The following is a 27,524-nucleotide window of genomic DNA, read 5'->3' on the forward strand; positions in this document are numbered from 1 at the left end:
ACTGGCGGATATTGAACAGCACCACTCATTACCACAATAATAATAATAATAATTGGTTCCCTATGCAGCCGAAGAACAAAAGTAATGACACATTTGGAGAGAGAAAAATGGTTAAAAAATGGGGCAGTGTCAAAATTCAAGGTCAACATTTAACGGGAAAGAGAAAAGCAAGACAGGCAGAGAAATCAAGATGAGGCATGGCAGAAAGAATGTGAGAGAAAGATTGAACAGCGGAAGACCTCAAAATTAAAATAAACTGTAATTTTCTCCACCTGCAAGTTATACTCTGCTTATGCTATACCAACAATTTCTCTTAGCATGTTCGTTAACAATATTTCTTCTCAGTCTTTATTGTACACAGTTATTTCTAACAACTGATACTTTTTCTTACTTCTCACTAGCCAGACACTGTTTTCTTTCCTCTCAGTAGACCGTGTCCAGCTTTCATTCTCCTGTCAAATCTTTCATGCTCATTTTATATTGGGTTCAATAGAGAAATATCTTACTGTAAGAGTTACAAAGGATCATGAACACACGTACAGTCTCTATTTTAGTTTCTGAAAACGTGGAGCGAGAGAGCGGGGAGTGTTGCTAGTCACTTGAGCACCTACAGAATCATCAATAAAGAATCACCAATTTATTGTGTGTGTGTATATATATATATATATATCATGCAAAAACTGTAAAAATAGAAGGAGATAGAATTGCTGGTCAGTACTGCCCTCAAGGAGGTGGAATTGCAGCACTGCATATAGAGGTGGGCAAGAAATTGTGTATCTGTTACAAATTGCAGAGATTTAGAAGTCACAGTACTCACAACACCTACTTTCTTGTATTTGCCAGCAATTTCAGTCATAACTAGAAGTTTCAGGTAGCAGCTAAGAGTAGCATTTAACATTCAATGCCATGTGCCATCTGTTGCTGAAGCTCTTCCTTCTTTCTAAGAAATGTGTTTCATACTATAGGGTTTGGTTGTGATGTCAATGACATGTTGCAACTAGAAGCCACAAGTAGCAACTAAAATTAGCATTTAACATTCATTCAATGTAGTGCCATCTGTTGACCGACATTCGTGCTTTGTTCTAAGAACCTCTGTCTCATGCTATGGGAGTGTTACCTTATTATGGTCAAACAACTTATCTACGAAGCTAATCTGCTCTACGAGAAATTTCACGTGGCTAGGGCCTCCCATAGGGTAGACAGATCGCCTCGTGCAAGTCTTTTGAGTTGATGCCTCGTCGGCGTGTTGTGTGTCGATGGGGATGAGGTGGTGATGAAGACAACACAACACCCAGTTCCTGAGCAGAGAAAAATCTCCAACTCCGTCGCGAGTCAAACCTTGGCCCCTTGCAATGGCATTCCAACACGCTGATCACTCAGCTATCGAGGCGGACCCAAATCACAATAAACTGATGTTCATACACCCTTTTTATATGTAAACTGAGGCAGTTGGCGAAAATACATTTGTAAGTCATCTTTTCTCTGCTATTTTCAGAAACAGCACATTCCAGCAAGAACAACTGTAGGCATAGTATCACGTCATTTTACATTTCCTGGAAAAAATACATCTTTCTATATAATAATTAGGGACCAGAAAAAAATTGCATTTTGCAATAAATGCGATATAGATGCGAATTCTGCCTCAAAATGCGGAAATGCGAGATTACTTAATAGACACTGTTTCATAGTGAATTGCACCCAGATGAGTTATTCATCAGGGATAGTTTGAAATAGCTTTATTTTCTGTATACAACATTGAAAATGTGAGCAGTTACTGGCATTGTACATCATCTGGTGAAACCCAATTTGGAAAGATAATGTGCGCAAGAACCTACTTGCAGAATTAGAGTGTAGTAACATAATGTTGTATCAATGCAATCAGTGATCCGGTGCCATGCCAACTGTGGACAGTTGAATGGTCTGTTTAAGATATACATGGTGAATGCAACGTAGCACTCAGCCTTGGGACCTAACATTTTGTAAGACAGAAACATGTATGTTTTGTTTGTTAACAAAAGCTCAAAAGATAGGATAATGTGGGCAGTTTTAATGTGGCAAATTAGGTGATGGATGTTTTGAACTGCAGTTGCATCGAACACTGCCAAAGGTGGAGCCTGGACTACATTATTAACAATACTCTGTTTACTTCAACAAGCAATTGCGCATAACCATTACGAAATGCTTTGTGGTGTGTGTTGCTCGCTATTTTCTTTTCTTATTTTGAAATAAGTGAGGCAACTAATTCTGGTCCATCACGGATTTCGATTATGACTGTTACAACATCAGAAGAGATAGACGATCCCTGCGACAATGTGTCAGTTCTGCTGTAGGCTACTGCCCAACAAAATGGAGGCGGGGTTTATTTCCCCACACTGCTCCTTCCCCTATGGCAGTCAAAATTCTAGTCTGTTTACACTCACAGCCATCTGTAACTAAAGCCTACAGCACCCGCTGTCTGCACTATGGCAACTGGAAAATAAAATCTGTAACTTTTTTCAATGGCGCTGAAATTTCCCTAACATTAAAGTCTACTTGTTGTACATTCAGTACTACTTCTACTCTAAGTGCCTCATCAGTTCTATCTGTAGTGTTGTCAAGCATGGGTGGTAGCCCACAAAAGGTTGGAATTAGTACTCTGCAGATTTTTTAAATCTTCATATTGGATGGGAAAAGACAAATAATGTCCAGAAACATCTTATATCACAGACACATTCACTTAATTGTTGGGAAAAGGCTGCTGCTTTTCAACAGAACAATCATTTTTGAATGCTTAACTAACAGCCAAATGAAGAAAACAAAAGGCATATAGGAAGAAAAAGGTGTTGAAAAGTTTTTCCAAAAGCAAACATTCCAGTCAAAAAGTTCCCAATGAGCACTTTTTTTAACAGGCAATTTCAAAGAACCAATAATTTGTTTATCTTCACTCATGTAAGGTGACAGCCTTTTAAATTTGTCCGTCTGATCATCTACAAAGAAAAAAAAATTCACAAAATACATGCAAATTTTAACAAAAATAAGCAGGAATTTTGCAAAAAAAAATATATGCAAATTCAGCCAAAATTAGATACTACACTTCCGGTCCATTGTAATGATACGGTCATACAGTACAAAAGTATTGGACAGGATGATTTTTTATAACAGAGTGGCTTCGAAATGTGTATATTATCTCTCATAATGGACTTACAGTGGCTTGGGTGCCCATACAAGCATTTCAACACTGATCTTTCACATCAATTTGCATTCGTATACATTGCTTGTGATGAAAGAACACAGAAGGCACAAAATGTTCACGAATTTAAAAGAGACATAATGAGAATTGTCTTTTACAGTGTTCTCCCTAGTAAACACAGGATATGTCTTCTCTCTCTCTCTCTCTCTCTCTCTTTTTCCAAAATCTAATATGTGAAATGCAAAAATGCAATATAATTATTCAAAAGAAAAGCATGCATATGTAATCATACAATTTTATAGTGCTTAGAATGTTACCGAGAAAGGTGTAAAAAGTAATTACACAATATTATGAGGAACTGCTGAAATATATTACACAAGACAGGATACACTCAAAAAATAAAATAAAAGATAAATTGTGTGGGATGTACAGGATTCTCCTTTGTTATCATGTACAAAAAAGATCCGACATAATAGAAAACGTTGAGGGCATTTATAACCCTTGTTTTATAAGTTGTTTTTTTTTTTTTAATTTGACAGGTGTTGAAGCAAAATATAAGTGATATGTTATTTTTGCCATTCTTGGAATATACTACTATATACATGGCATGTTCATGCAATTTATATTTATTATATTTCTTAGCTTTTTCGGTACTGCACGATAATGGCCTAAGGCTGAAATTGCAACTGTGAAATAAAATAATCTCTGCAGTCTATGGCAAATATGACATCCTTTCAAATATTCTACATGACCGTGATCTCCAACACGGAAAAGTTATTTGGACTAATCAATAGCATAGCCCTAAGTCTAGGTTAGATAGAAAAGTTGAAAGATTTTCACCATAAAAATTCAAACCACATGGTAAATTCAGAAAACGCATATAAAGTAAGGTACAAGGTTTTGACAACTATTTTGATGTGTATATTTCATACATAAACTATGAAATATGTAAGGGGTGTCCACTACATAACTTAGCTATTTTCTGAACACTATAACATGCAGGTAAACTTTTGTGTGTATTCAAATATTGCACTTAAACTATTTTCGACGTCAGCTTTTAACTCCTTCACTTGCATACCATCAACCTTAAAACACATAACCAAGTCTTTATCAATAATAACTTGGCAGAAAATTTAGGGGTGTGGGGTGGCTTTAGCAAGCAGAGAATGCAATTTTTATTTATGATAATGATCGAAGCAGACGAAATGAATTAAAATTTCTGCTGCAGCGGGGACTCGAACCTGGATCTTTTTGCTTGCTAGGCAGAAATGCTAATCATTACACTACCACAGCACAATGGTCAACATTGCTGCACGAACTACCTAAGCCGAGTGCCCTCCCCAACACAAACTTCAATTCATTATTCAGTCACAGTCCATTCAGATTTATTTATCATCTGTTTAAAACCATATAACAACTTCTATGACATACTGTCTGCACACTTCACAAGTAAGAACATATCATTCTGTTGCATTGACACAGTTCACCTGGTTAGATGTACCAGATAGCACACACACTTTCCAGCACCTTTCAGTTGTTGTTTGCAACTGATGACAGTGTATCATTTTCGGTGATAAATCGCAGAACTTGCAGAAGTCAATGAAATCACGTTTTATTGTTGGCACAGTGTGGAGGAATACAAGTTGTGATTTTAAACTGTGACAGAGCACAACTAAAAGCTGCAGTTACCATAAAGTAGCATTCACAGAAATCAGTGATATCAAGAAGTCACTGTTTAGCCCATTCCTACTGTCGACAGACACACGCATGAATAACGAAACTATCCAGCTTTTTGGAACTGCTAGTTCCTGCCTCTGGGAAAAAAGATGGCAAACTGGGGAAGATTAGAAAGGAGAGGGGAGGTCATTCCGACCAACGGTTGAGAGGGATCCAACAGTGTGAGGAAGAGGAGACACAAAGATGAAGGTGGAGGTGTCAGAAAGTAGGCAGTCAGTGATAGTAGCTACACTTGTAAGCAATGTGTGAGCTTCAGTCAAGAGATTACAGGATTAAGACATAAATATGGATTAATAAGAAGAGAAATGCAGTGAATAGTGCAATTAAGAACTTGAGCATATTCTACAGTCTGACTCGAACCTAAGTGCCTGCCAAACCAAACCACAGGGGCCATCTGAATTCTACCTCCCAGTATAAGTTTTTCTGAATTCCATATGAAAGAGCTTGTTCTCCAACACAGCCACACATCACTTAGGTACAACCATAAAGTGTCAACTTGTCACTAATTGACTTTCAAAATTGCTGCAGACTAACGGATTATGTAAGAGGGCACTTTGACAGAAAGAGACACGATTAAGACAATGAACCAATAGCACATACAGTAGCCAGAAATTGTATTAGCAAGGTATAATGTATTTGGTGAGCAGGAAGGATATATGCCTAAACTCTCATGATGATTGTTTTGGAAACAAAATTACACTGTTTGGATACAAAATATTTATGCTGATTCATTTGACTACCTCTTACAATTTACCTTTTAGCTATGATAACACTGATGTCTTTGAGAGGAAGAAAAAGAGGAGGCAAAGGAGAAAGAGAGGAGGTGGGGACCAGATGGCAAGTTTGTATGAGAAAGTGTGGAAATCCTATGACAAGATTTTATTTTCTAAATTATACAAACAAAAAATAATTTCTGTTTCTTATATTCAGCGTTCTGTTATATTGAAAACACCTGTATTCAACATTATTAGTTCTCAACTATTGCCAACTGTGTAATTTGAGCAGTAAACAGCTCAACCTATACTTATAGGCCAACCATGGACTCTCCATGAAATTATAGGACTGTAACCTAAAACACCTGTGGGTAACTGGTTAAGCATTGTAAGCACTCTTTTTATTCTGGTGACTATAACCAATGCTTGCTCTTTTAAGGTTACAACCTACTCAGTTGGTATCACACTCTATATTTCATGTTTCTTGTGCATGTTTTCATTTTCTTATCACATATTGACACTTTCATCTTTAAAGAAGCAGAAGAAGGTGCATTCTAGTGGTCTGTCAGGAACCAGCCACTATGTTTTTCTGATGCCAGATGCAAGGTGCGTAACACAGACAGGTGACAGCCACATAGTTTAAAAGGGATTGAAAATCCCAGAGATGAAAGATCAATACAAGCAACAGGTACTCAATATTTGGATAAAACAAGATCTGTGAAAATTACTTTATAACAGAAGACATCTTGTAACTAGCTCTCCCTTTTTTTCTAGGCCTGCTACAGGGTAAGATGTGTACGGATGAACAAAATCATTTGCAACAATATTGTAATGATTTATTACATTGACTGAATCCACAATTATGTATCAGTAAACATTGTAAATAACAAAAACCTAATTATTAGAAGTCTAACAGGTTTTGTAGTGAATAACAGAATAGTACATGTAAATGAGGAATTTTGTTATGGTTGCTATGTTTTACAATTCAAAAATATTTTCGTTCTTACGCGGAGCAGAAATCCATTTACCTTTTTTGAGATCATTGACCCAGTTGCAATTAGTCACTGGCGAATTAACTCAACTATAAGTGATGACTATACACATTTCTTCTTGATGCGCCAAAAGATGAAAGATAATTCTAACTTTTTTTTCAGCATAAACCTACTGAAGCTAACATGATGAAAGCCTGGTCTGCTGGAGTTTTCTATTAGTTTTATGGGTAATTCTACCCTCCCCCCACCCCCCACCCAAAAAAGCAGAACTATGCTAAGAACAAGACGTAAGCTGAGAGTTATTTTCTTTCTTTTCTTTCTCTTCTTCACTTGTGGTCCATCAATGTCATAAGACACTGTGGGAAGTGTTCGAATGTGCTACGACCATTAGATGCATTGTTTGTGACTGACCACTGCACAGTTATCAGGAGATATTTCAGCTAACTTTGTAACAATCTGTTGGCACACTAGTAAGTTGGTTGGCCAGAGATATTTCTGTTAATCATTTCATACCATTTGATGTACAGCCTTAGAATCTCGATTTATTAGTCAAATTATTTATTATTCAATTTGTTATCTTATGAACTGTATAATGACTCTTTAAATAACCTTACCCTTTGTAATTTTTATTCAAATTATGTTTTTTTGTTATGTCTGTGCAGTTGCTTGAGAATGGCTACACATTCAAAATATCGCAGAACACAAAATAATGTAGAAAACTTATTTCTTTAAATAAATTTCTTTTTTTGATTGAAGGTACAAGTTTATATTTATTTGTAATAGTATGCAATTTCACAAGGTAGTTACACTTACCTGATACTTTTTAAGCTGCCACAGTGCATCCATAAGCATTGCTAATTGTGTAGCACGATCTGGGCAATTCTCAGGGCTACCAACAGCATTACTGGGTTGCTGATAACGAAATGTTTCTTGTAGGATTTCTGTTAACTGTTCAAAATGTTGTTCATCATACAATCGCTGAACTTCTCCAAGGCTCTGATTCCTAAATGGGAAATAAATGTGAGAGCACTGATTTATACCAATATTTCGTATAATGCTGCAGGAAGAAATCTGTTTTGAATAAATCTTAAATAGAGAGCTACATTGAGATGAGTTTAAGAAAGAAAAGCAGAATATTAACAAGATTTTTCCCTTACAGTAATAGTTAAGCAAGAAATTTAATGAAAAACATTAAATAATAAAAGAATTTTATTAACTATTGTTGGGAAAAGGAAGACACATAAACAATTGGCTACACAAGTAAGGTGGTCGGCCACCTGTCTGCTTCTGGGTGTTCTGCCAAGTTAATGTTTCCATTTTATGCACAATATTTAATGACCAATCTAGTTGTCTTCTACAGGTGGTGTGAGTTTTGCTGTTGTGTGTACTCACTGCCTGGACTCCAACCAGACTGAAATACAGTGGGACTCTCACCACCACTTATACCAAAGTTCTATTCCCAATCCCCACTATGCTTTTTGATGTTCTTTTGGTTTTCAAAGCTCTTACTGATATTCTGCAAAATGCAAATTCTCTCAGCATTTTCCAGATCTGGTTGATGTGATGGCTGGTGAGATCCTAATAAATCGAGTGCTGCACCACAAGTCTTGCTTAAACTGAAATCTCCATCCCTCTTTATATTATTTTCTGCATCTTTAGTGTGATAGACTCCTTAATTATGCTGTCCCAGAAATATGGAATTTGAACTAAGATACCGGTCTCATTATAATTCATTTCACAATTATATTTGAAGCAATGCTCAGTGACGTTTGATTTGCTTGGTTGTTTCAGTGGGGTGTGTCACCGATTTTTCACAGCACACTGAACACAAAACAACTTTATAATTTGAAAGATCTGTTTTATGATAATTAATTTTAATTGATAGTTCTGCAGTCATCAACCAACATAAAATACAACACGAAACTTTGAGGTCAATTGATAGATTACAATGTGTTCTCACATTTTATGCTTCCCTTCATTATGCACACTGCCAATGGTAAGGCAAAAGAAAGAATACAGGAAGAGTGCATAGCACTGAAGTGTTTTCTAATATGACAGTGTCAGCCTTACTCCAGTTGTTTCCATTTTGGCCTCTTCTTCCACTTCAAGTATTATTAACATTCATATTTGACCCTCAGAATTATTGTAAATATGATTTTCTCCTACAAAACACTGTTACGAAGACAAATTGTCACTTAATGGAGACACACCCATAAGTGCATCCACCTCATAAACCAGATCGTATGGTTCAACATTTCACATTCCATACAGTTACAACATGAGGATAAAGGTATTTGTATTTACAAAAATCAATGTATTCAATACACTATGTATCCTAGATACTTTTTTTGATAATCAGTGGTCAAGTAATGAATAATAATAGATTTCAATTATTAAAAATTCCACAACCAGAAAAACATTATTGGTACGAAATCTTACACCAAAGTTATTTTGAATTATTCCTGAGAAAATGCTTTGAATTCAAAAACGAGTTTGAGAATGTCAACTTTAAACAACTAAATTTTATATGTGGAGATAATTTCAAATTTATCACAATCCATGTTAAGGACTGTAATTGCTAAACATTGGGAACACCACTTTTACTCTTCATAAACTGTACCTGATAAGAGTTGTGAGCAATTTGCTCACTCCATCTTTTGCAATGACATTGTGATGTTGACAGTTTGGCAACAAAACTTTTTGTTTCTGTTCTTCTTCTGATAGTCCCTCCACATGACATAACAACTGAAATCAGAAATTATTTATTTATATGTCTAACACTGTATAAACAGAAAATCAGTTTTACAACAAGTTCACTTGGTGAAGAAACATCAAACTAAGTAAAAATATGAAAGTGAAGAGGGCAGTATCAAAACACAAGCAAGTTTGAATGGCACAGAATAAGTGATCATTCTGACTTGTACATTGCACCTTGCTACAACAGTGCTGTGAATGTGGAACCAGTACACAGAAGAGGGATGTATCCAATGATAAGCAGGTACTGGATCTCACAGGGTGGCATGTTCTCTACTGCACACTGGGCTGGTGGCCATTGCACTGCCTTCCTTTGCTCAGAAACCACTGACATCAAAGACACTCATGAACAGGTGAACACCATCACTGAAGTGCAGAGCAGCAAAATATAGTGTTTTTTGGAAGAGTTCCACTTCAAATCTCTCCAACAGGAGGACTGTATTGCTGTTTTATACAATCACGTTTAGGTTGCAACTGCAACTTGTAGGAACATCAGCCCATACTGAATTTGCAAAGTCACATTATGTTCTCTTTCACAACTCCTATCATTTATTTACAGTAATGTATCTAATCAATGGAAAAAAGTTCATATCAGTCACATGAATATATTTCAGTGTTGTAGTTTTCAGAAATGCTGGTGTGAGTACAAATACACATTTAACAAACAAAAACTTTTGGAATTTACACGATGATTCACAAAATCAATTTCCTGGCTGTATACTTACAGTATCAAGTGACTGTATTGCCATATCAACATTTCCCAGATGTAGATACAGATGAGCTTTCATCCATAGTATACGCATAACATATGTCATGTATCCAGAACCAAACAAATCCTCATGAATTGACAGGAATGTCAGTTGTCCAAGCCCTTCTGCTGTGAGTGACTTCTCAGCGCTATACAAAAGTGAAAAAAAAATAAAAAATAAAAAAAATGCAAAAAGGATATACAGAATTAACTTCAAGGCATTTCAGTGAATGCTGACACAAACAGTAAATTAACAACATGAGGATAAGTAGCAGTGAGCAAGGAGAAAGTTGAACCTGTGCTACTAGAAAAACGTGTTTCTAAAAACCAGTTCTACTTTTGCCGCATACCCTCACTGCAGAGCGAGCATAGTTAGTTAGTAAATATTTATAGTGATTTCTCAAAGAACTTAATATTAAAAGTGGATCACATATATGATGGGTGGGTCAGTGAAGAAAATGTCAGTGGTAATAGCAGAAGGGGCCTTGGAAAACCACCAAAGAAAATAAATAAAAATATTATTTTATGTTTTTATCCATTGTGTTATATACTTTTAGAATAGTCTTGCACACAGTTAATATCTAACCATGCAGGATTAACATGTCGATCAAATATATGCAACTTAGAGGCAATCTTCAACAAATGTGATTAACTTGTTCAAGAAAAATCTATTTACTTTGATTTCATAACAGCGATTTATTTACAAATTGTAGTGGCTCCAAAAATAAGAGAGGGAAAACTATTTTCTCATTCAGTATCTAGAGACAATGAAACAAAGAAAGGAGATATGGGTAGCTCCTAAAGAAGGCTAGGCTACAGAAAATTCAGATTATGAACCAACTACACTTTGAAACATTAGTTTGAAAGCTATCCATTTTTATTGTATACATTGCGGTTCAACAATTTTCTTGTTCATAAATGCTATAATAAACATTCCATTCAAACAAGGTAAAGCAATGATATGCAAAATCTGAAATTTTCTGATCATTGTTTTCTCAACACAGGCATAGCAAAACAAGCATACCACAGCACATGGAGGCAGATCAACTCTAAGATAAAACAAAATCAAAAGCATCATATAAAAAATAAAATTTGTCCCGTATAATCCTTCTTCGCCAATTTAGTTACAATAAAACCAAAGACTTATTGTCATATTGCATGCATCTAACTGGCAAACAATGGGAAAAACCTTGACTATATAAACATTATATAGAGGAAACAGGGGAAAATCTAAATTTTTATGGGTGGCTGAAGATTTGACCACAGCTTCTTTTAACGACCATCTTTAAAACATTTGCTCTCGAAGCACTCTACCACATTCACTCAAAGGAATTAGTAATGAGTAATGACAGTTCTTCCAACCTGCGGCATCACCAGTAACCATGTAAGTCAGCGGAAAAAAAAAGAAAGAAAAAAACACTCCCAAATGCAGCTGCATATCACATAATCATTTACATAATCAAAGCCATCACAAAGTGTTCAAGTCATGATTCATTAAGCACTCCTACTGAATAAAATCTTCTCAGTTTTCAAGCTGCATCAATTCTAATAAAACTCTCAATCTTTTGGTGGCTAGCTCCGCAATCGTCATCAGGTGCAAAACTACTGACTGCCAGAGCTGGCACTATTTCTCACTTATAAACCTATGTCTACAGCTGCTGGCACCAATCAGAGAGTACTGAGAGCAGTTTGTGGAATGAATGGTGTCCATCCCAACATTAAATTTACCATCAAGATGGCAAGCAACCATTCTTAGATGTTTTAGTTGGGTGGAAGGTAGGAGCCTGGCTAGGTCATTCAGCGTGCAAGAAACCGATACACACTGATTGATATTTGAACACTGGTAGTTTTCACCAACCTGTACACAAGAAAGCTGTCCTGAACATGTTAATGCACAGAGCCAAATTTCTTTCTGACGACGACCGCCTACATTCTGAATTGCAGCACTTGAGGCACATGTTTAGGAAGAACGCCTGCAGCAAAAGAGAAATTACTTTCAGTTGTCACTGAAGAAGGACGCCTCGTGAATCGGCAGAGGAAGCCAAGCCAGCGGCTTTCCTGCCACACTCGGGGCAACGAGCAACAAGTTAGGACATGTACTGCAGAGACATGGATTGAGACCAGTGTTCCGGCCTTCTTCCAAGATACGATATATGTTACACCCTGTGCCTGGTGTGTATGGGGTCCCTTGCAAGTGTGGTGGCATCTATACGGGCCAGACAATTTGCACAGTTGCAGAGCATTGTACCGAACACAAGATACATATTAAGCGAAGGGAGCTCAACAAATCGGCCATATGAGCATCACCTCGAAAACAGTCACAAAATACTGACAGGCTTGAGCTGCTATGAGCTGCTCAACTCACTTTCTGTGCATGCGTTGTTTTGGCCCTCTTTGACTGGTGCCAGGGGCCGTAATTGTAGGTATACAAGTGGGAAACAGTTCCAGCCCTGGCAGCCAGTAGTTTTACTACTGACAACAATGGCGGAGCTAGCCATCGAAAGCTTGAGAATTTTATTTAAATTGACACAGCTTGAAAACTGAAGATTTTATTAGAATATGACGCTACGAAAGGCTTCAAAGACACAAAATTTTCCTCTATGGTGAGGACGTGATGAGCAGTGTGGGACTGCTGGAAAAATTGTGCAAATCACATCTGTTGACTTCTTTAGCATTTTTACAATGCTACTGAGACAAGGAGGTAATTCATTGTTTTGCTGTAGTTAAGCTCCACATGGGCACTGCTGCATTGGACAGTATTTTGAAGAAGACAAGTCACGCCGTAGTAAGACAGGGGATACAGCAGACAAGATATGAGCTTGATCTTTATGCCAGAAATCTGTTTGATAGTAACCAATTTTTGTCATCAACTTTGTAACATTCAATTGGGAGTGGATACACGTAGCCATGACTTGCCCAAAAAGTAATGCACCATGCTTTTCTTCTTCTTCAACAATTCTTTATTGAACATAATGCAAATTACACACACAAAAGAATGGTGTTTTATCTACACACCCTATTTTTCCACATAATCTCCATCCCATTCTATGACCTCCTTCCAGTGTGAAACAAGGGTGTGTATGCCCTGTCGGTACCAATCCTTGTCCTGGCAGCAGAGCCAGTGCTTCACTGTGTGAATCATCCCCTCACCATTCTCAAAATGTCTACCACAAATGGCATCCTTTAATGGAACAAACAAGTGGAAGTCTGAAGGGGCTAGGTCAGGACTGTAGGGTGGATGGGGTAACACTGTCCAACCCTGTTTCGGGATGTGTTCAGCAGTCCTCAGACTTGTGCAGGGCCGAGCATTATTGTGTTGCAGCAAAACATCTTCTGGGTTGCTTTGGTGCCAAAGTCACTGGAGTTTTGTTAATGTGTTGACATATGCTTCTGAATTAATGTTAGCACCTCTTGGCATCACATCAATGAGAATTACACTTTCACAGTCCCAAAACACGGTGATCATGACCTTACCGGTGGACCCAGTTGCTTTGAATTTTTTTCTTCTGTGAGGAGTGGGAATGGTGCTATTACAACAACTGTCATTCTGTTTCGGGTTCCAAATAGTGAACCCAGGTTTCATCATCTGTCACAATCCGGGACAAGAAGACCTTACTCTCAGCTTCAAAACATTGCAACAAATCACGACAAATGTTTTTTCTGTGCAATTCATGATCCACCATTAGGCACCGTGGGACCCATCTTCCACACATTCTTAAGTATCCAAGAGTGTGGATAATTGTATCCACACTTCCTTTGCTGATTGACAGATGCACTGCCAACTGCCGAGTCATAATGCGTCTGTCCTTGCGAATGAGAAAATCAGCTCCCTGCAACATGTCAAGCATGACACCCGTGGATGGTCTCCCCGTCTGTTGCAAATCGTGGAGCTCCGCCGAATCGTCTTCTGATGACCTCACCCTCCGTGCCCAGCGATTAGCTATACTTCTGTTGACAGCAGATGCACCATCGAGTTTGCACAAGTGTTTGTGAATATTCCCCGCAGTTTCTTTCTCTGCAGTGAGAAACTCAATGACGGCACATTGTCTGTAATGTACATCATCTACAGATGCCATTTTGAAACTGTCCTGCAGCTACGCTATCTGTTGGAAGTGACAGAAACTTGACACGCTTACTCAGAAGATTTCAAATGATACATACATAACATTTCGCATTCATAGCATTGTTTTTGGCTGAGAAAAAAAATGTGATGCATTACTTTCTCGGCAACCCTCGTAGTTTGTACAAGACCATGTCGAAGCAGTGTAGCAAGTTTGACTGATTAACTGACGTGGGGAATGATAAGCGCCACAGAACAGTTGTTAATCTCTCCAAACAAGAACTGGACGACAGTTCTGTGGCAGCACTGAGTAAAGTCCTTAATTTTTCACCAGTCCCATGATGTCTGCCAATTTTGGAGATTATTAGAGGAGTAGAGCAGTGCATTCGGCATCTCTCACACAATGCAGCTGAGGACGTCAGACTAACCAACAGCCATATACAGTCAAAAGCTAAGCCACCAAAATCAAATATTAGCCAGGAGGAACGACGTGGCTTACGTGAGAATGACGACTTGGTTGTCTTGCCAGCCGACAAAGGAAATTCCACCATGGTTCTGATCACTGAAGAGTGCCAATTGAAGCTGCTTCATTTGTTAGAAGATGACGCACACTGGAAGCTTAGTTGCGATCCAACAAAGGCCGTACTCAGAAAGACACAACAAAGGCCGTACTCAGAAAGACAGGGAAATTATTAAAGGAATCTGGTTTACCAGATGAAATGGTGAAAAAATTAATGCCTTGCGCTGCCAGACCTCCCCGGCTTTATGGACTCCCAAAGATACATAAGGAACATGTTCCTCTCAGGCCTGCTGTTAATGTAATCAGCTCACCCATCTACAGACAGCAAAATATCTTGCAGGATAACTGGTGCCAAAACTGGGTCATTGTGAACACCATGTTGTAAACTTGCAGACGTTTGTTGAAATGCTCAAAAAATGAAAATAGGTCGAAACAACGTAATGGTTAGTGTGGGTGTGGTATCACTTTTTTGCGAGGATGCCAGTACAAGACATGCTGGATCTTTTGGCCCAATAGTTTCCACCTGGAAAGTCAAGTTGTTCCGTCATGTTCTAATGACGATGTACTTCTTGTACTGCAATGAATTTTATGAAATGACGGGTGGCACAGCAGTGGGCTCACCACTGTCTCCTGCACTTGTGAATTTCTTCATGAAGCACTTTGAGGAGCAGGCTCTGAACTCTGTGGTGTAGCATCCATCTTGCTTCTTTAGGTACTTCAATGACACCTTCCTGACATTGCCTCATGGTGAAAATACACTGCAGCAGTTAGTGGATCACATGAATGGTGTCCATCCCAACATTAAATTTACCATCGAAACGGCAAGCTACCATCTGGCTTCGTCATTCAGTGTACGTGAATCCGATGCACATTGATCAATATTTGAATGCCAGTAGTTTTCACCACCCTGTATCCAAGAAAGCCGTCGTGAACACATTAAAACACAGAGCCAAATTTCTTTCTGATGACGACCACCTGTAGTCTGAATTGCAGCACTTGAGGCCAAGTGTTCAGAGAGACCGGCTACAACATTAGAGACATTGAGAATGCTTGCTGGTGTCACCAAAGAAGGACATCTTGTGAATCGGAAAAATAAGCCAAGCTGGCATCTTTCCTGCCATACTGTGGGACAATGAGCAGCAAGTTAGGACATGTACTGTGGAGATACGATATATGTTGCACCCTGTTAAAGGTGACATAGCTCTTCATGTGCCCAATGTGTATGGTGTCCCTTGCGAGTGTGGTGCCTTATATACAGGCCAGACAATTTGCACAGTTGCAGAACGTTGTGCCGAGCACAAGAAACATATTAAGTGAATGACAATTTGGCCATAGCTGAGCATTGCCTCAAAAACGGTCACAAAATACAGGAGGAGGAGGAGGGGGGTTAGGGGAGGATGGGGAAGGAAATCGGTCGTGCCCTTTCAAAGGAACCATCCTGGCATTTGCCTGAAGTGATCTAGGGAAATCACGGAAAACCTAAATCAGGATGGCCGGACGCGGGGTTGAACCGTCGTCCTCTCGAATGCGATTCAAGTGTGCTAACCACTGCGCCACCTCACTCGGTCACAAAATACAGTTTGAAAACACAAGAATCTTGGCTCATGTGTCAATATACTAGGACTCTGTTATAAAAGAGGCATCTGAGATTAGAATGAACAGCAACAATTTCAACAGAGACTAGAGGTAAACACTGAGTACGATGTGGAGGCGGGCTTTGGATGTCAAAAGGATGCAATGACGGATGCTCAACACTTCTAGGGAGGCGGGAGTGGCAGTTTCAAATGTGACTTCGGACCCTCGTACCACCTCATGTCACTCGGTCCCGCGGCAGGCCGGAGCTGCTATGAGCTGCCCAACTCACCTTCCGTGCATGTTTCATTTTGGCCCACTCCGATTGGTGCCAGAGGCGTTAAACGTAGGTATATAAGCAGGAAATAGTGCAAGCTCCGGCAGTCAGTAGTTTTACCCCTGAAGACGATGCTAGAGCTAACCACTGAAAGCTTGAGATCTTTATTTGAATTGACGCGGCTTGAAAACTGAAAAGATTTTATTCAAATGCGCCGCCGCCATGAAAGACTCCGAGGACAAGCACTCATATTGTTCATAATGTCAGGTACGTAAAAAGAGCTAATGGAAAGAATCAACTGGAGATTTGTATTTGTAACCCCTTGACAACAGATGCAGATTTTAAAAATGAAAAGATGGATCAGATTCATTCTTTTATTAAAAACTGAAGCAAAAGACATAGTATTTAACAAATAATTTTAACAATGTACTAGATGATTCTGCAAATATTTATTCTGAAGAAAGAAAAAGAAATTAAATAAATATGCTTGACTTGACTGGCTATTGTTGATTGTGACAAAAATTGCCGCAGCATCTATTAAACAACAGTTTCAGTTCTTATTTATGTGGAGATTCTTTCCTTTATTAGGTATTCTAAGAGAACACAAGACAAAGTCCTACACTACAGTGGATGGCATTCCAAATCTAATTTAGTTAACTGAAACTGCACTACTGCTGCTGCAGTAATTTGGCAACTTAATCTATTTTGTTCATCTAACTGGCATTATAATCAAACAATGGAAAATCCATGATGCCGAGTCACAGATAGCCACGACAAAAAGACTGTCGGGAAGTGAGCTCAACACAAGGCTTCTTTGAAATTAGACAACAAAACACAACACCACACACACACAGTCTCTGGCTGTCTGGCTTCAGCTGCCAGAGATGCTGTGTGTGTGTGTGTGTGTGTGTGTGTGTGTGTGTGTGTGTGTGTGTGTGTGTGTGTGTGTGTTTTGTGGGAGAGGGGTGTTTTGTCTAATTTTGAAGAAAGCCTTGTTGGCCGAAAGCTCACTTTCCAACAATCTTTTCATTGTGCGTACCAGCAACTCAGCATCTCCACTATATGGTTTGCAGTGACTATCCTTTTGTACAGTAAAATAGTGTATTATCATTTTCAGATATATTGCTGACAGTATTGTAGATAAATTTAAACTGAGATTGCTTACTACTCCATCTTTTGTTCTCAAATAGATAGCGTATTTCTCCATTAGGGAGGAGTTATTACCACATGGGCTTGCACCTTTTATCTCAAATCTTCAGTTTTTTGTGATCAAATATTTCTGCCTTACTAGAGGAATGTGGGCAGTGGTAATGCAACAAAATTTTATTTCAAAGGAGATGAACTCAAACATCAGTAGGATACAAAAGATCTACTTAAGTCATTTCAAGCACAAACAGGAAAGCAATTTCATTTCCATGTCCATGTACAAATGAGCTGATGTTACTCTATGGACAATGGATTTTTCAGGTGGGAAGCTTTCTACTTCTTACTTAGAATGCCTTTTATAGTACTTATCAATAATCTCTCTTGTTCCACTACAAATATTATGTTTTGAGAAGTATCAGTCACAATACTTGCAGAAATCAAAACTCCCTTCGACTTTACTCAATTGTTAAGGCAATTTAGATGTAATTTATGAAGACAATTTACAAGCCATATCCTTTAATTCTCACCAGAGGCATCTTATAATACTGTATGTGTGACATTCTTAGCAATGTAGCAGGTCTTTTATGGTAAGGATATACTTCTGACTGCAGCATAGATTGGTGAAGGATCTATAAAGATAATGCTCTTATGACTTTTAGAAAAATGGCTAGCCACATGTTACATCAAGTTAGGATGTGACTAAATGTCTGCCAAGTCTGAAAATGGCTTATTGTGCTAGCAATAGTAGCCACATGAACATAGATAATTTGTTAAAAATCATTTTCCATTTCAAAAGTTCCACATTTAAGAAATATATTTTGTCTTATAAAAATGCTGAATTATAATAATTTTCACTGACCTGTGCAAGGCATCAGCTTTTTCTGTTAACATCTAGTACTAGGTTTTAAAACACAACAGTAACAACAAACATTACAACATATAAATAATGGTTGTTTGTATTCAAAAATAAAACACTTACAGTAGCTCATAATCTCTTGATGTTTTATCATTCAGCGATTTGTCAAGACAGATTTCTAAATATAGTATAGTAGCTGATGTATCTGCCTTTATATCAGTGCTTTCTTCTTGTGCAAAAACTGAAGGGTGATTAACGTGTTCTCTGAAAAACAATTAGTGTTATGTAAGAATATTATTTAGACACATCTAATAATCAAGTACTTTATTTCTCCATACTTTACATCCTATGAAGGAAACATGTGACACACTGAATCTCGAGAAACATTTACCAACTTGTTATGCAAAACTCTAGTATCATTTCTCCATAATTCTCAATTACACATTCTGCCATAAAAATAGAAATTAAAGAGAGGAGGAGAATGAGGAGTAACTGCACCAACAGTGGTGAATATTCTACATACACCGTGCAAATGTCAACGGTACACCCTGTGTGTCTTGTTTGGAAACAAACTTGTTCCATATACTTACGATACTTGCTGTTGGCAATAATAATGCTTTGAGCTTGCATTCAGTATTGCTGTGCTTGTTTCGGGTTTGTTTTTCCTTATAGTGTAGGCTGTATGTTAACAGTGGTGCAATACAGTACTTATGGGTTTATTGCTTCAGAGTTGGCAGATGTGCACTTTATGTGTAACTTCACTAAATGAAATGGAAGATTAGCAAAATACAAATACTGTGCTCAGTTGTTCTTCCAGCAATGGCAACCACACCACAGTACTTTTACATCTGTTGTTTTGGTACATTTTTACATTTTAGCAGTTGCATACTACAAGTTTTTACACTATGGTGAAGGTATTTTCACAGAAACGAAGGTGATTTGGATAACAAATCAAATAAATCAAAATTACATTATTTCACTGTAATAAGCCCCTGAAGACTAAGTGTTCCTTACACATGTTTAAAAACTATTCCTGAATAACAGAAAAAAATTTTGTTGGTGGAGTTTGGGTTCACTTTGTAGTTTAGGTAAATGTGCCAACATCAAAGCAGAAGAAGGGGGGAGGGGGGGAGGGAGGGAGGGAGGGAGGGAGGGAGGGAGGGAGAGAGAGAGAGAGAACATTAGGGAACTGTAAAAGCTAGAAGAAAAAATTACATAATACGGGAAGAATATGGGTCGCCAATAGAAATAAGGGGGACAAGGGGCCTTGAGTTTTGCTATACATGTTAGATACCAACAGCAAATACAGTGTGCAAACATTACAAGTAGAGGTGGTGTACTTTGAAAAACCCAGAAAAGATAGGAAGATGCCAGCTAGATTATGTAATGGTGTGGCAAAGATTCTAAAATCAGATACTGGATTGTAAGGTAAACCAGGTGCAGATATAGACAGATCACAACTTAGTAATTATGAAGATTAAACTGAAGTTTTAGAGAATTGTCAGAAATAATCAACATACAAGGAATGCAATAATGGAATACTTACGAATGATGAAACATATTTGCAGTTCTGGCACTGCACATACTGTGATAATGCAGCACAACTTTGGAACATATATTGCGTTCTAACATTACCAATTACCTCAAAGACAATGGTCTATTGACACACAGTCAACAGGGATTTAGAAAATATTGTTCTTGTGAAACACAACTAGCTCTTTACTCACACAAAGTGCTGAGAGCTGTTGACAAGGGATTTCAAATTGATTTCATATTTCTAGATTTCCAGAATGCTTTTGACACTGTACCCCATAAGAAACTTGAAATCAAATTGTGTGCTTACAGAATATCATCTCAGTTATGTGAGTGACCTCTGTGACAGGAAATCATGAAGCCACAGTCCACAGTAATTGTTGGAAAGTCATTGTGTAAAACAGATGTGATTTCTGGCATTCTCCAAGATAGTGTTATAGACCCTCTGGTGTTCCTTATCTATAGAAATGATTTAGAAGACAATCTGAGCAGCTGTCTTAGGTTGTTAGCAGATAATGCTGTCATTTATCGGCCAGTAAAGTCATCAGAAGATCAAACCAATTGGCGAAACCATTTAGAAAAGATGTCTGCATGATGCGAAACTTGGCAGTTGACCCTAAACAATGAAAAGTGTGAGGTCATCCACATGAGCGCTAACAGGAATCCGTTAAACTTTGGTTACACGATGAATCAGTCAAATTTGAAGGCCATAAATTCAACTAAATACCAAGGAATTACAATTACAAACAACATAAATTGGAAAGAACACACAGAAATGTTGTGGGGAAGGGGAACCAAAGACTGATTTATTGGTGGGATATTTGGAAGATGCAACAGATCTGCTAAAGAGAGTGCCTACATTATGCCTGTCCATCCTCTTTCAAGTACTGCTGCATGGCATGGGATCCTTACCAGATAGGAGTAATGGAGTGCATCGAGAAAGTTCAAAGAAGAGCAGCACATTTTGTAGTATTGCGAAATAGGGGAGAGAATGTCACTGACATGATACTGAATTTGGGGTGATATAATTAAAACAAAGGCATTTTTTGTTGCACCAGAATCTTCTCACGAAATTTCAATTACCAATTTTCTCCTCAGAGAGGGAAAATAATTTGTTGGCCCTGACCAACATAGGAAGAAACCACCATCATAATAAAATATGGGAAATCAAATTTCACACAGAAAAATATGGGTGTTAGTTTTTTCTGCATGCTGTTCAAAATTGGAATAATAGAGAATTATTGTGAAGGCAGTTTGATGAACCCTCTGCCAGAGACTTAAGTGTGATTTGCAGAGTATCCACGTAGATGCAGATGTAGATTAATACTACAGTATGTAGTTCATTTGAATGGGAATAGACATTTCTAAAAAGGGTGACCACAGAAGTTGTACAGGCAAATACAGATAGAGGATAGGTAACTCCAAATAAATTGTGCTTAACCAAAGAAATACTTCATCTGACTGATGAAAGAAGTAAACACAGAAATATTCAGAAAAACAGACAAATGCAACAATCTAAATCATCTATGAATGAGAGTCCAAAAAGGGCAAGAAAGCTAAGGCAAAACTGTTACAGGAAAAATTGTGGACAGTTCGAAAAAGAAAGTCATCAGGACGTATTCTGCACACGAAAAAGTCAAAACAAAGTTTGAGAATTTGGAAGCCGAAATAACATTAAGAAGACAATATGAATTGCACTGTTAAACAGAAAGGAAAGATGAGACAGATGGAAAGAGTACATTAAAAGGACTCTGAGAAGTAGAGGAACTCTCTGATAATGTGACAGAAGATGAAACAGGTGCTGATTTGGAGGACATAGCAGATGCAGTCTAAGAATTTGATAGACCTTTGGAAGATTTATGATTAGACAATGCAGAAAGAATAGACAATATTCCTTCATAATTTATAAAATCATTGGGGCAAATGGCAATACAGCAATTATTCATAAGCATAATTAATGAGACTGAAGAAATACTATTGAACTTTTGGAACAATATCATCCACACAATCCTGAAGAAAGCAAGAGTAGGTAAGTGTGACAACTATTTTAAAATCAGCTTGATAGTTTGAGCATTTAAAATGCTGTTAAGAGTTATATACAAAAGAATGTAAAAGAAAATTGAGGATTATAGTGGAACTTCAATTTTACATCCTCCTATCTTACATTTTTTGCGATTCTACACCGCAAATTCATAGCACCTGTGAAAAACCCATAACATCAATGCTAAAAATCCCCTTATTTTATATTTCTTGCTATTAAGGTTTACATCGATTCTAAGTTCTTACTCGACATCTTGCTTTACTTCGTCCCATTTTCTTCTATTGACATTTGAGGCATTTGATGTGACTGAAAGAGTTATAAGTAGCACAAAAGACTAATGGTTCCCAACATGGGTGGCGGCAGGGTTAAGGAGATATTTAAGACCATTGTGGAGAAGGGAGAGCTGAGAGGGGAAATGCTGACGTAATCCACAATCAGTGTTGCCAACATTTAGCACGATACTACTACTGCTACATTGCAGCGGTAATGGAAAAACAAGACAGTTGACACGAAGTGTTTCAGACTGAACCAATACCTGACGAAGGGACCCAGCCATCACCTTTCCTTGTGCTACTTATACTCAGTCTCATCTTTTTGCATGTATTTCCAATATACTGTATTCAGCAACAATCGTAAATCTTTTAAATTCAAACACTGAGTCACAAAGAATATGCTCAGTCATAATCGAGGAAATGTTGCCCATTTCTGGCTAGTGGACTCTTATTGGCTGATGACTTCTTAAGTTACACAATAGCCAGCGCAGTCACTACACCACACTACCACCCACAAAATGAGCTCACCTATTGGATGCGTGGAGAGGGGGAGTGGCCCTCCAACGACCGGAGTGCAGGTAAGGGTGAAAGCATTTTGTGAAGTGCTGAAAATATACTTTTCATGCAGATGATGTGCTATGACAGATGTCACAAGGAAACAGAACAAGGGTTTTGTGATAGCACATTTTAAAGACTTTTGTGTTCAAATATGACAAGATACAGTTGCAACAACTACTCACATATACACTTTGCACCACATACACCACACACTTTAGATCATAAAGATTGACAGTGATAGAGGACATGAAGCAAAACTGTAGCACCCGAGTTTTCTTTCAAATTTACATTTTATGCAGTGTACAGATATTCACTGAGCCAACTTCTAATAAGCTCGTAGTGTCAATTAGGGAAGTAAACTCATTTTTTCACGTCTCTATTTCTCTCATCAAGCTTAAAATAACATTTTAACAGTGGCGAGCATATGAAGTGCGGCTTGTAAGAAAAGCATTAAACAATAACAGCAATGGTGGAAAAGTATGTAATTATGCAGATGTCTGCATTTATGCTTATGGTTTAACCACTTAGCTGCTGTGATCTTTTTATGGTTTAATTCAACATGTTCAACAACTTTTGCTTTTCTCTGGGTGAACACAGAGGATGATCTCTCAAAAGTGCATGTTTTGAATGCATAATTTGCGGATGCAGCATGTCAGAAAAGAGCTTGATTACCTTGAACCAAGACATCAGTTTCAATTTTTTGATGAGTTTTTACTTGCTGTTACACATCTGTGATTTTTAAGAACTGATGAAATACATTACCACAAATTATTGTATAAACATTGTCTTGTACATTTAATTTCCTTCACTTATAGACAGATTTTATACAAAGTATTGGAGAGGATTGCAATTTTTAATCATATATGCCACGTTCATGTGTTTTTGCTCATATTTTGGGGGGTTTTAACGTTTTCCTCAATTATGCATTTTCCTCAATTTTGCATTTTTAATTCCGGACTGTACGAAAATGTAAAATAGGCATTCCACTTTAGTTTCATAATAATCAATTTGGTTTTGGATAAGGTAAATGCACTAGAGAGGCATTCTGACAGAACATTTGATAATGGAATCAAGACTTAAGAAGTCAAGACAATTGCATAGCATATGCCAATCTGGAAAAAAAACTTTTGGCAATGTAAAGTGATGCATGAGGTCTGAAACCCTCACAAAAATAAGTATACGTCGCAGAGAGAAATGTTAATATACAACAAGTACAACAACCAAGAGAAAATGATAAAAATGGAAGGCTAGGTTACGGCAGCTTAGACTGTAGCTAAGCCATTTCTCTGCTGTTTCCTTTCTTCCAGGACAGCTTGTCTCAAAAAAGTATGCAGGAGAATGTCTGTGAAGTTTGAAAGGTAGTAAACAGGTACTGGTGGAAGTAAAGCTGTGACGGAGGGTCACGAGTCGTGCTCGGATAGCTCAGTCAGCAGAGTACTTGTCCACAAAATACAAAGGTCTCGGGTTCGAGTCCTAGTCCCACACACAGTTTTAATCCACAGCTGTTGTCCACTACGAGTAAACTCCTAAGTCTATATACCCAAGAGAAATGGCAGCTGGAATGATTAAGTCCCTGGGAGACATTGTGGTCAGAACAGCCTCAGACTCATTGAATTCAGGGCGAAACTATCAAGAACTGATCCAAAGACCACTCTGCACTCTAGTTTTGATGCTGCATTGTCCAAGCTCTGCCTTCCTTCTGGAGGTAAAAGGATTCTGTTGAGTATTGGTTGACAATGTCTCAAGTATCTCCACATAGTCCTTCCTTTTCTTCATACCTTGCATTCTCCATTTCTTGAAAAGTGCAACTTTAGTGATTTTAAATATCTCGAGTGCATGATTTTGCTGCCTGATTTTTTCCTGCGACTTCTGGGCACTGTATGCTATGATTCCTCAGCTGTTCTGAAAGATCTCTAAACACAACGAGAATTTTTATTTCCTTATTTTATGTTTGAGCAGCTTTAAGCTTTATGACAGAAGAGATAGTCCATGTATTTTTGCTTGCATGAAATGGCATTAAGAGTTAGTTTCAGTAGACAATTTATTGTTATAATTACTATTACTACAAAAATGAGAAGTCCTGTATGGAAAAATACATAAAATAGTGGAAAGACAACCACATTGTGGAGTGGTGTGTAACACAGAAAAATGTAACAAACACAAAATTTTTGGTTGTATGTTTCTATGCATGACATCAGTCCACTAAAGCTGAGTGGTTGCCTGTGACTATCATTAGTCGTATAGATATCATTTTTCCACGTCGGCATATTTTCAATGCATATAGGATATAAAAATTTTGTGTACATGGTCCAGTGCAACTAATGTACATTTATATGAAATCTAGAACACATCCTAATAGGCAAACTGCTCTACAATGTGTAGTTGTACATATTACAATATCGATAAACTCATTCACAAGGAAACAACAATAATATAATGATGCTACAGTATTGATAAATCCAATAGATGTGAAACATGTTAACAGATTGGTTGGTTGGTTGGTCGGTCACTTAAGGGACTAAACAACAAGAGGGATTTCACCTAGAGTTAGTGATGTCAGCCAGAAATTTGATCAAATTATGAGAGTATGCAAAAGTAATAAAACAGAGGACCTGAGAATAATATTGATGCCAGAACTGAAAAATAATTTGAAGAGAGGTCAGAGAGTAGACATGGGCTTTCCCACAACTCACGCCTAAAAAGAGAGAAATCCAACCCCCGCATCTGACCCACTGCCAGCTTGATAAAGGCTGAAACAACTGCAGAGTAAAGAATGCCTTCTAGCTGGGAGATTTGTAACAGTAAAAGTAAGAAGGTTAAAATGTAATAGGCATCAGTTAGATTGAGAATAATAAAATATGGTGAGAGAAACAATGAGATTAGGAGGCTGAAGTGATCCTACCTGAGGGGTTGATACCTCTTGTATGCAAAAAAACACCTCCACAAGTTGGGTGGTTAGGAAATTGTCATGTGGTGATCACATATTTGAGCAAGAGCCAGTATTACAGGAACTGAACAGATAAGAGCCCCGCTTCGGCAAGAAGACTATCTATGGAGCTAGTCTGGAAGGCACCAGTGGCCAGTCTTAGTCTATAACGATAGATTATGTCAAATAACTTCAAAGCCACAGATACTACTGAACTATCAACCTGGCAACTGTAGTCCAACTGGGACAGGATCTGGGTCCAGTAAATATGGAGTAGAGTAGCGTGATCCACACTCCCAAAGGTGTGGGCATGGAAGCAGACAGCACTAAACTTTTACATACAGCTAGCCTTCAGTTGACGAATATGGGGCAGACAAGACAGATTTTTGTCAGAGAGCAGGCCCAAATATCTGGACTGTGCAGCAGAGTCCAAGCACTGGTAGCCCAGGTTGAGCTCTGTATCACAATGGACCAACGTATGATGTCAGGAATGTGTGACCTGCACCTTCACAGATGAGAGAAATAGATGCCAAGTGAAAGGGTCCAAGTGAAAGCCCTTAGGATTGCACCTTGGAGATAGCTTTGAACCAAGGCTACAGACTCAGAGTCATACTAAATGTGGGAGTCATCTACATACAGGTATCCTGTAGGAGTGACCACTGGTCTGACAGAAGCCACTAGCCCATTGATGTAAATGAGGGGCCGGCCGGAGTGGCCGAGCGGTTCTAGGCACTACTGTCTGGAACCGCGCAACCGCTGCGGTCGCAGGTTCGAATCCTGCCTTGGGCATGGATGTGTGTGATGTCCTGTTTAAGTAGTTCGAAGTTCTAGGGGACTGATGACCTCAGATGTTAAGTCCCATAGTGCTCAGAGCCATTTGTAAATGAGGAAGAGTGTCACACTCAGCACAGAGTCCTGTGGGATACTGTTCTCTTGCAGCCATGGGGAGCTGAGTGGTACATCAACTCTAACCCAAAACAAATTGTGGGATAAAAATTGGTAGGGGGGGGGGGGGTCTCAAAAGGCCAAATCATTGAGGGTACATAAAATTTGATGGCGTCAAGTGGTGTCATAAGCATTACATACGTCAAAAAAGACGGTAATAAGATGTTAAGAAAAGTAAAGTTGCTACTCACCATATAGCGAAGATGCTGAGTTGCAGATAGGCACAACAAAAAGACTGCCATGAATAAAGCTTTCGGCCAGTATGGCCTTTGTCAAAAATAGACCCAACACACACACACACACACACACACACACACACACAGGCTGCAGTCTCTGGCAACTGAAGCCACACTGCAAGCAGCACAGCACCAGTGCATGATGGGAGTGGTGACTGGCTGCGGGTAAGGAGGAGGCTGGGGCAGGGACAGGAAGGGATAGTAGGGTGGGGGGAGGGCGACAGTTAAGTGCTGCTGGGGAGTGAGCAGGGACAAGGTGAAGAGAGGGTAGGGCACCTATGTGCAGTCGGGAGGTTAGACAGGGGGCGGGGGACAAGTGGGGGTGGAGGTCAGGTGGGGTAGTGGAAAAGGAGAGAAGTAAAAAGACTGTGTGCAATGCTAGAATGAGGGCTGTGTAGTGCTGGAACATGGAAAGGGCTGGATGGGTGAGGACAATGACTAACAAAGTTTGGCTTCAACCTTCTTCAGT

General features: G+C 38.5%; 1 protein-coding gene across 1 annotated transcript in view; it reads right to left on the reverse strand.

Annotated features, from left to right (window-relative positions):
* The window catches only part of LOC124594338 (calcineurin-binding protein cabin-1-like), a 244,964-nt gene that overhangs the window by 142,230 nt on the left and 75,210 nt on the right, over positions 1 to 27,524 (reverse strand). The window contains exons 11-14 of the mRNA XM_047132739.1: positions 18,668 to 18,808; positions 10,091 to 10,262; positions 9,232 to 9,356; positions 7,425 to 7,614 (exon numbers count right to left, since the gene is read on the reverse strand). Coding sequence (XP_046988695.1) covers positions 7,425 to 7,614; positions 9,232 to 9,356; positions 10,091 to 10,262; positions 18,668 to 18,808 — 628 coding nt within the window. The remainder of the gene's footprint in view (positions 1 to 7,424; positions 7,615 to 9,231; positions 9,357 to 10,090; positions 10,263 to 18,667; positions 18,809 to 27,524) is intronic.

Source organism: Schistocerca americana, chromosome 1 (assembly GCF_021461395.2).
Source record: "Schistocerca americana isolate TAMUIC-IGC-003095 chromosome 1, iqSchAmer2.1, whole genome shotgun sequence".
Lineage (NCBI taxonomy): Eukaryota > Metazoa > Arthropoda > Insecta > Orthoptera > Acrididae > Schistocerca > Schistocerca americana.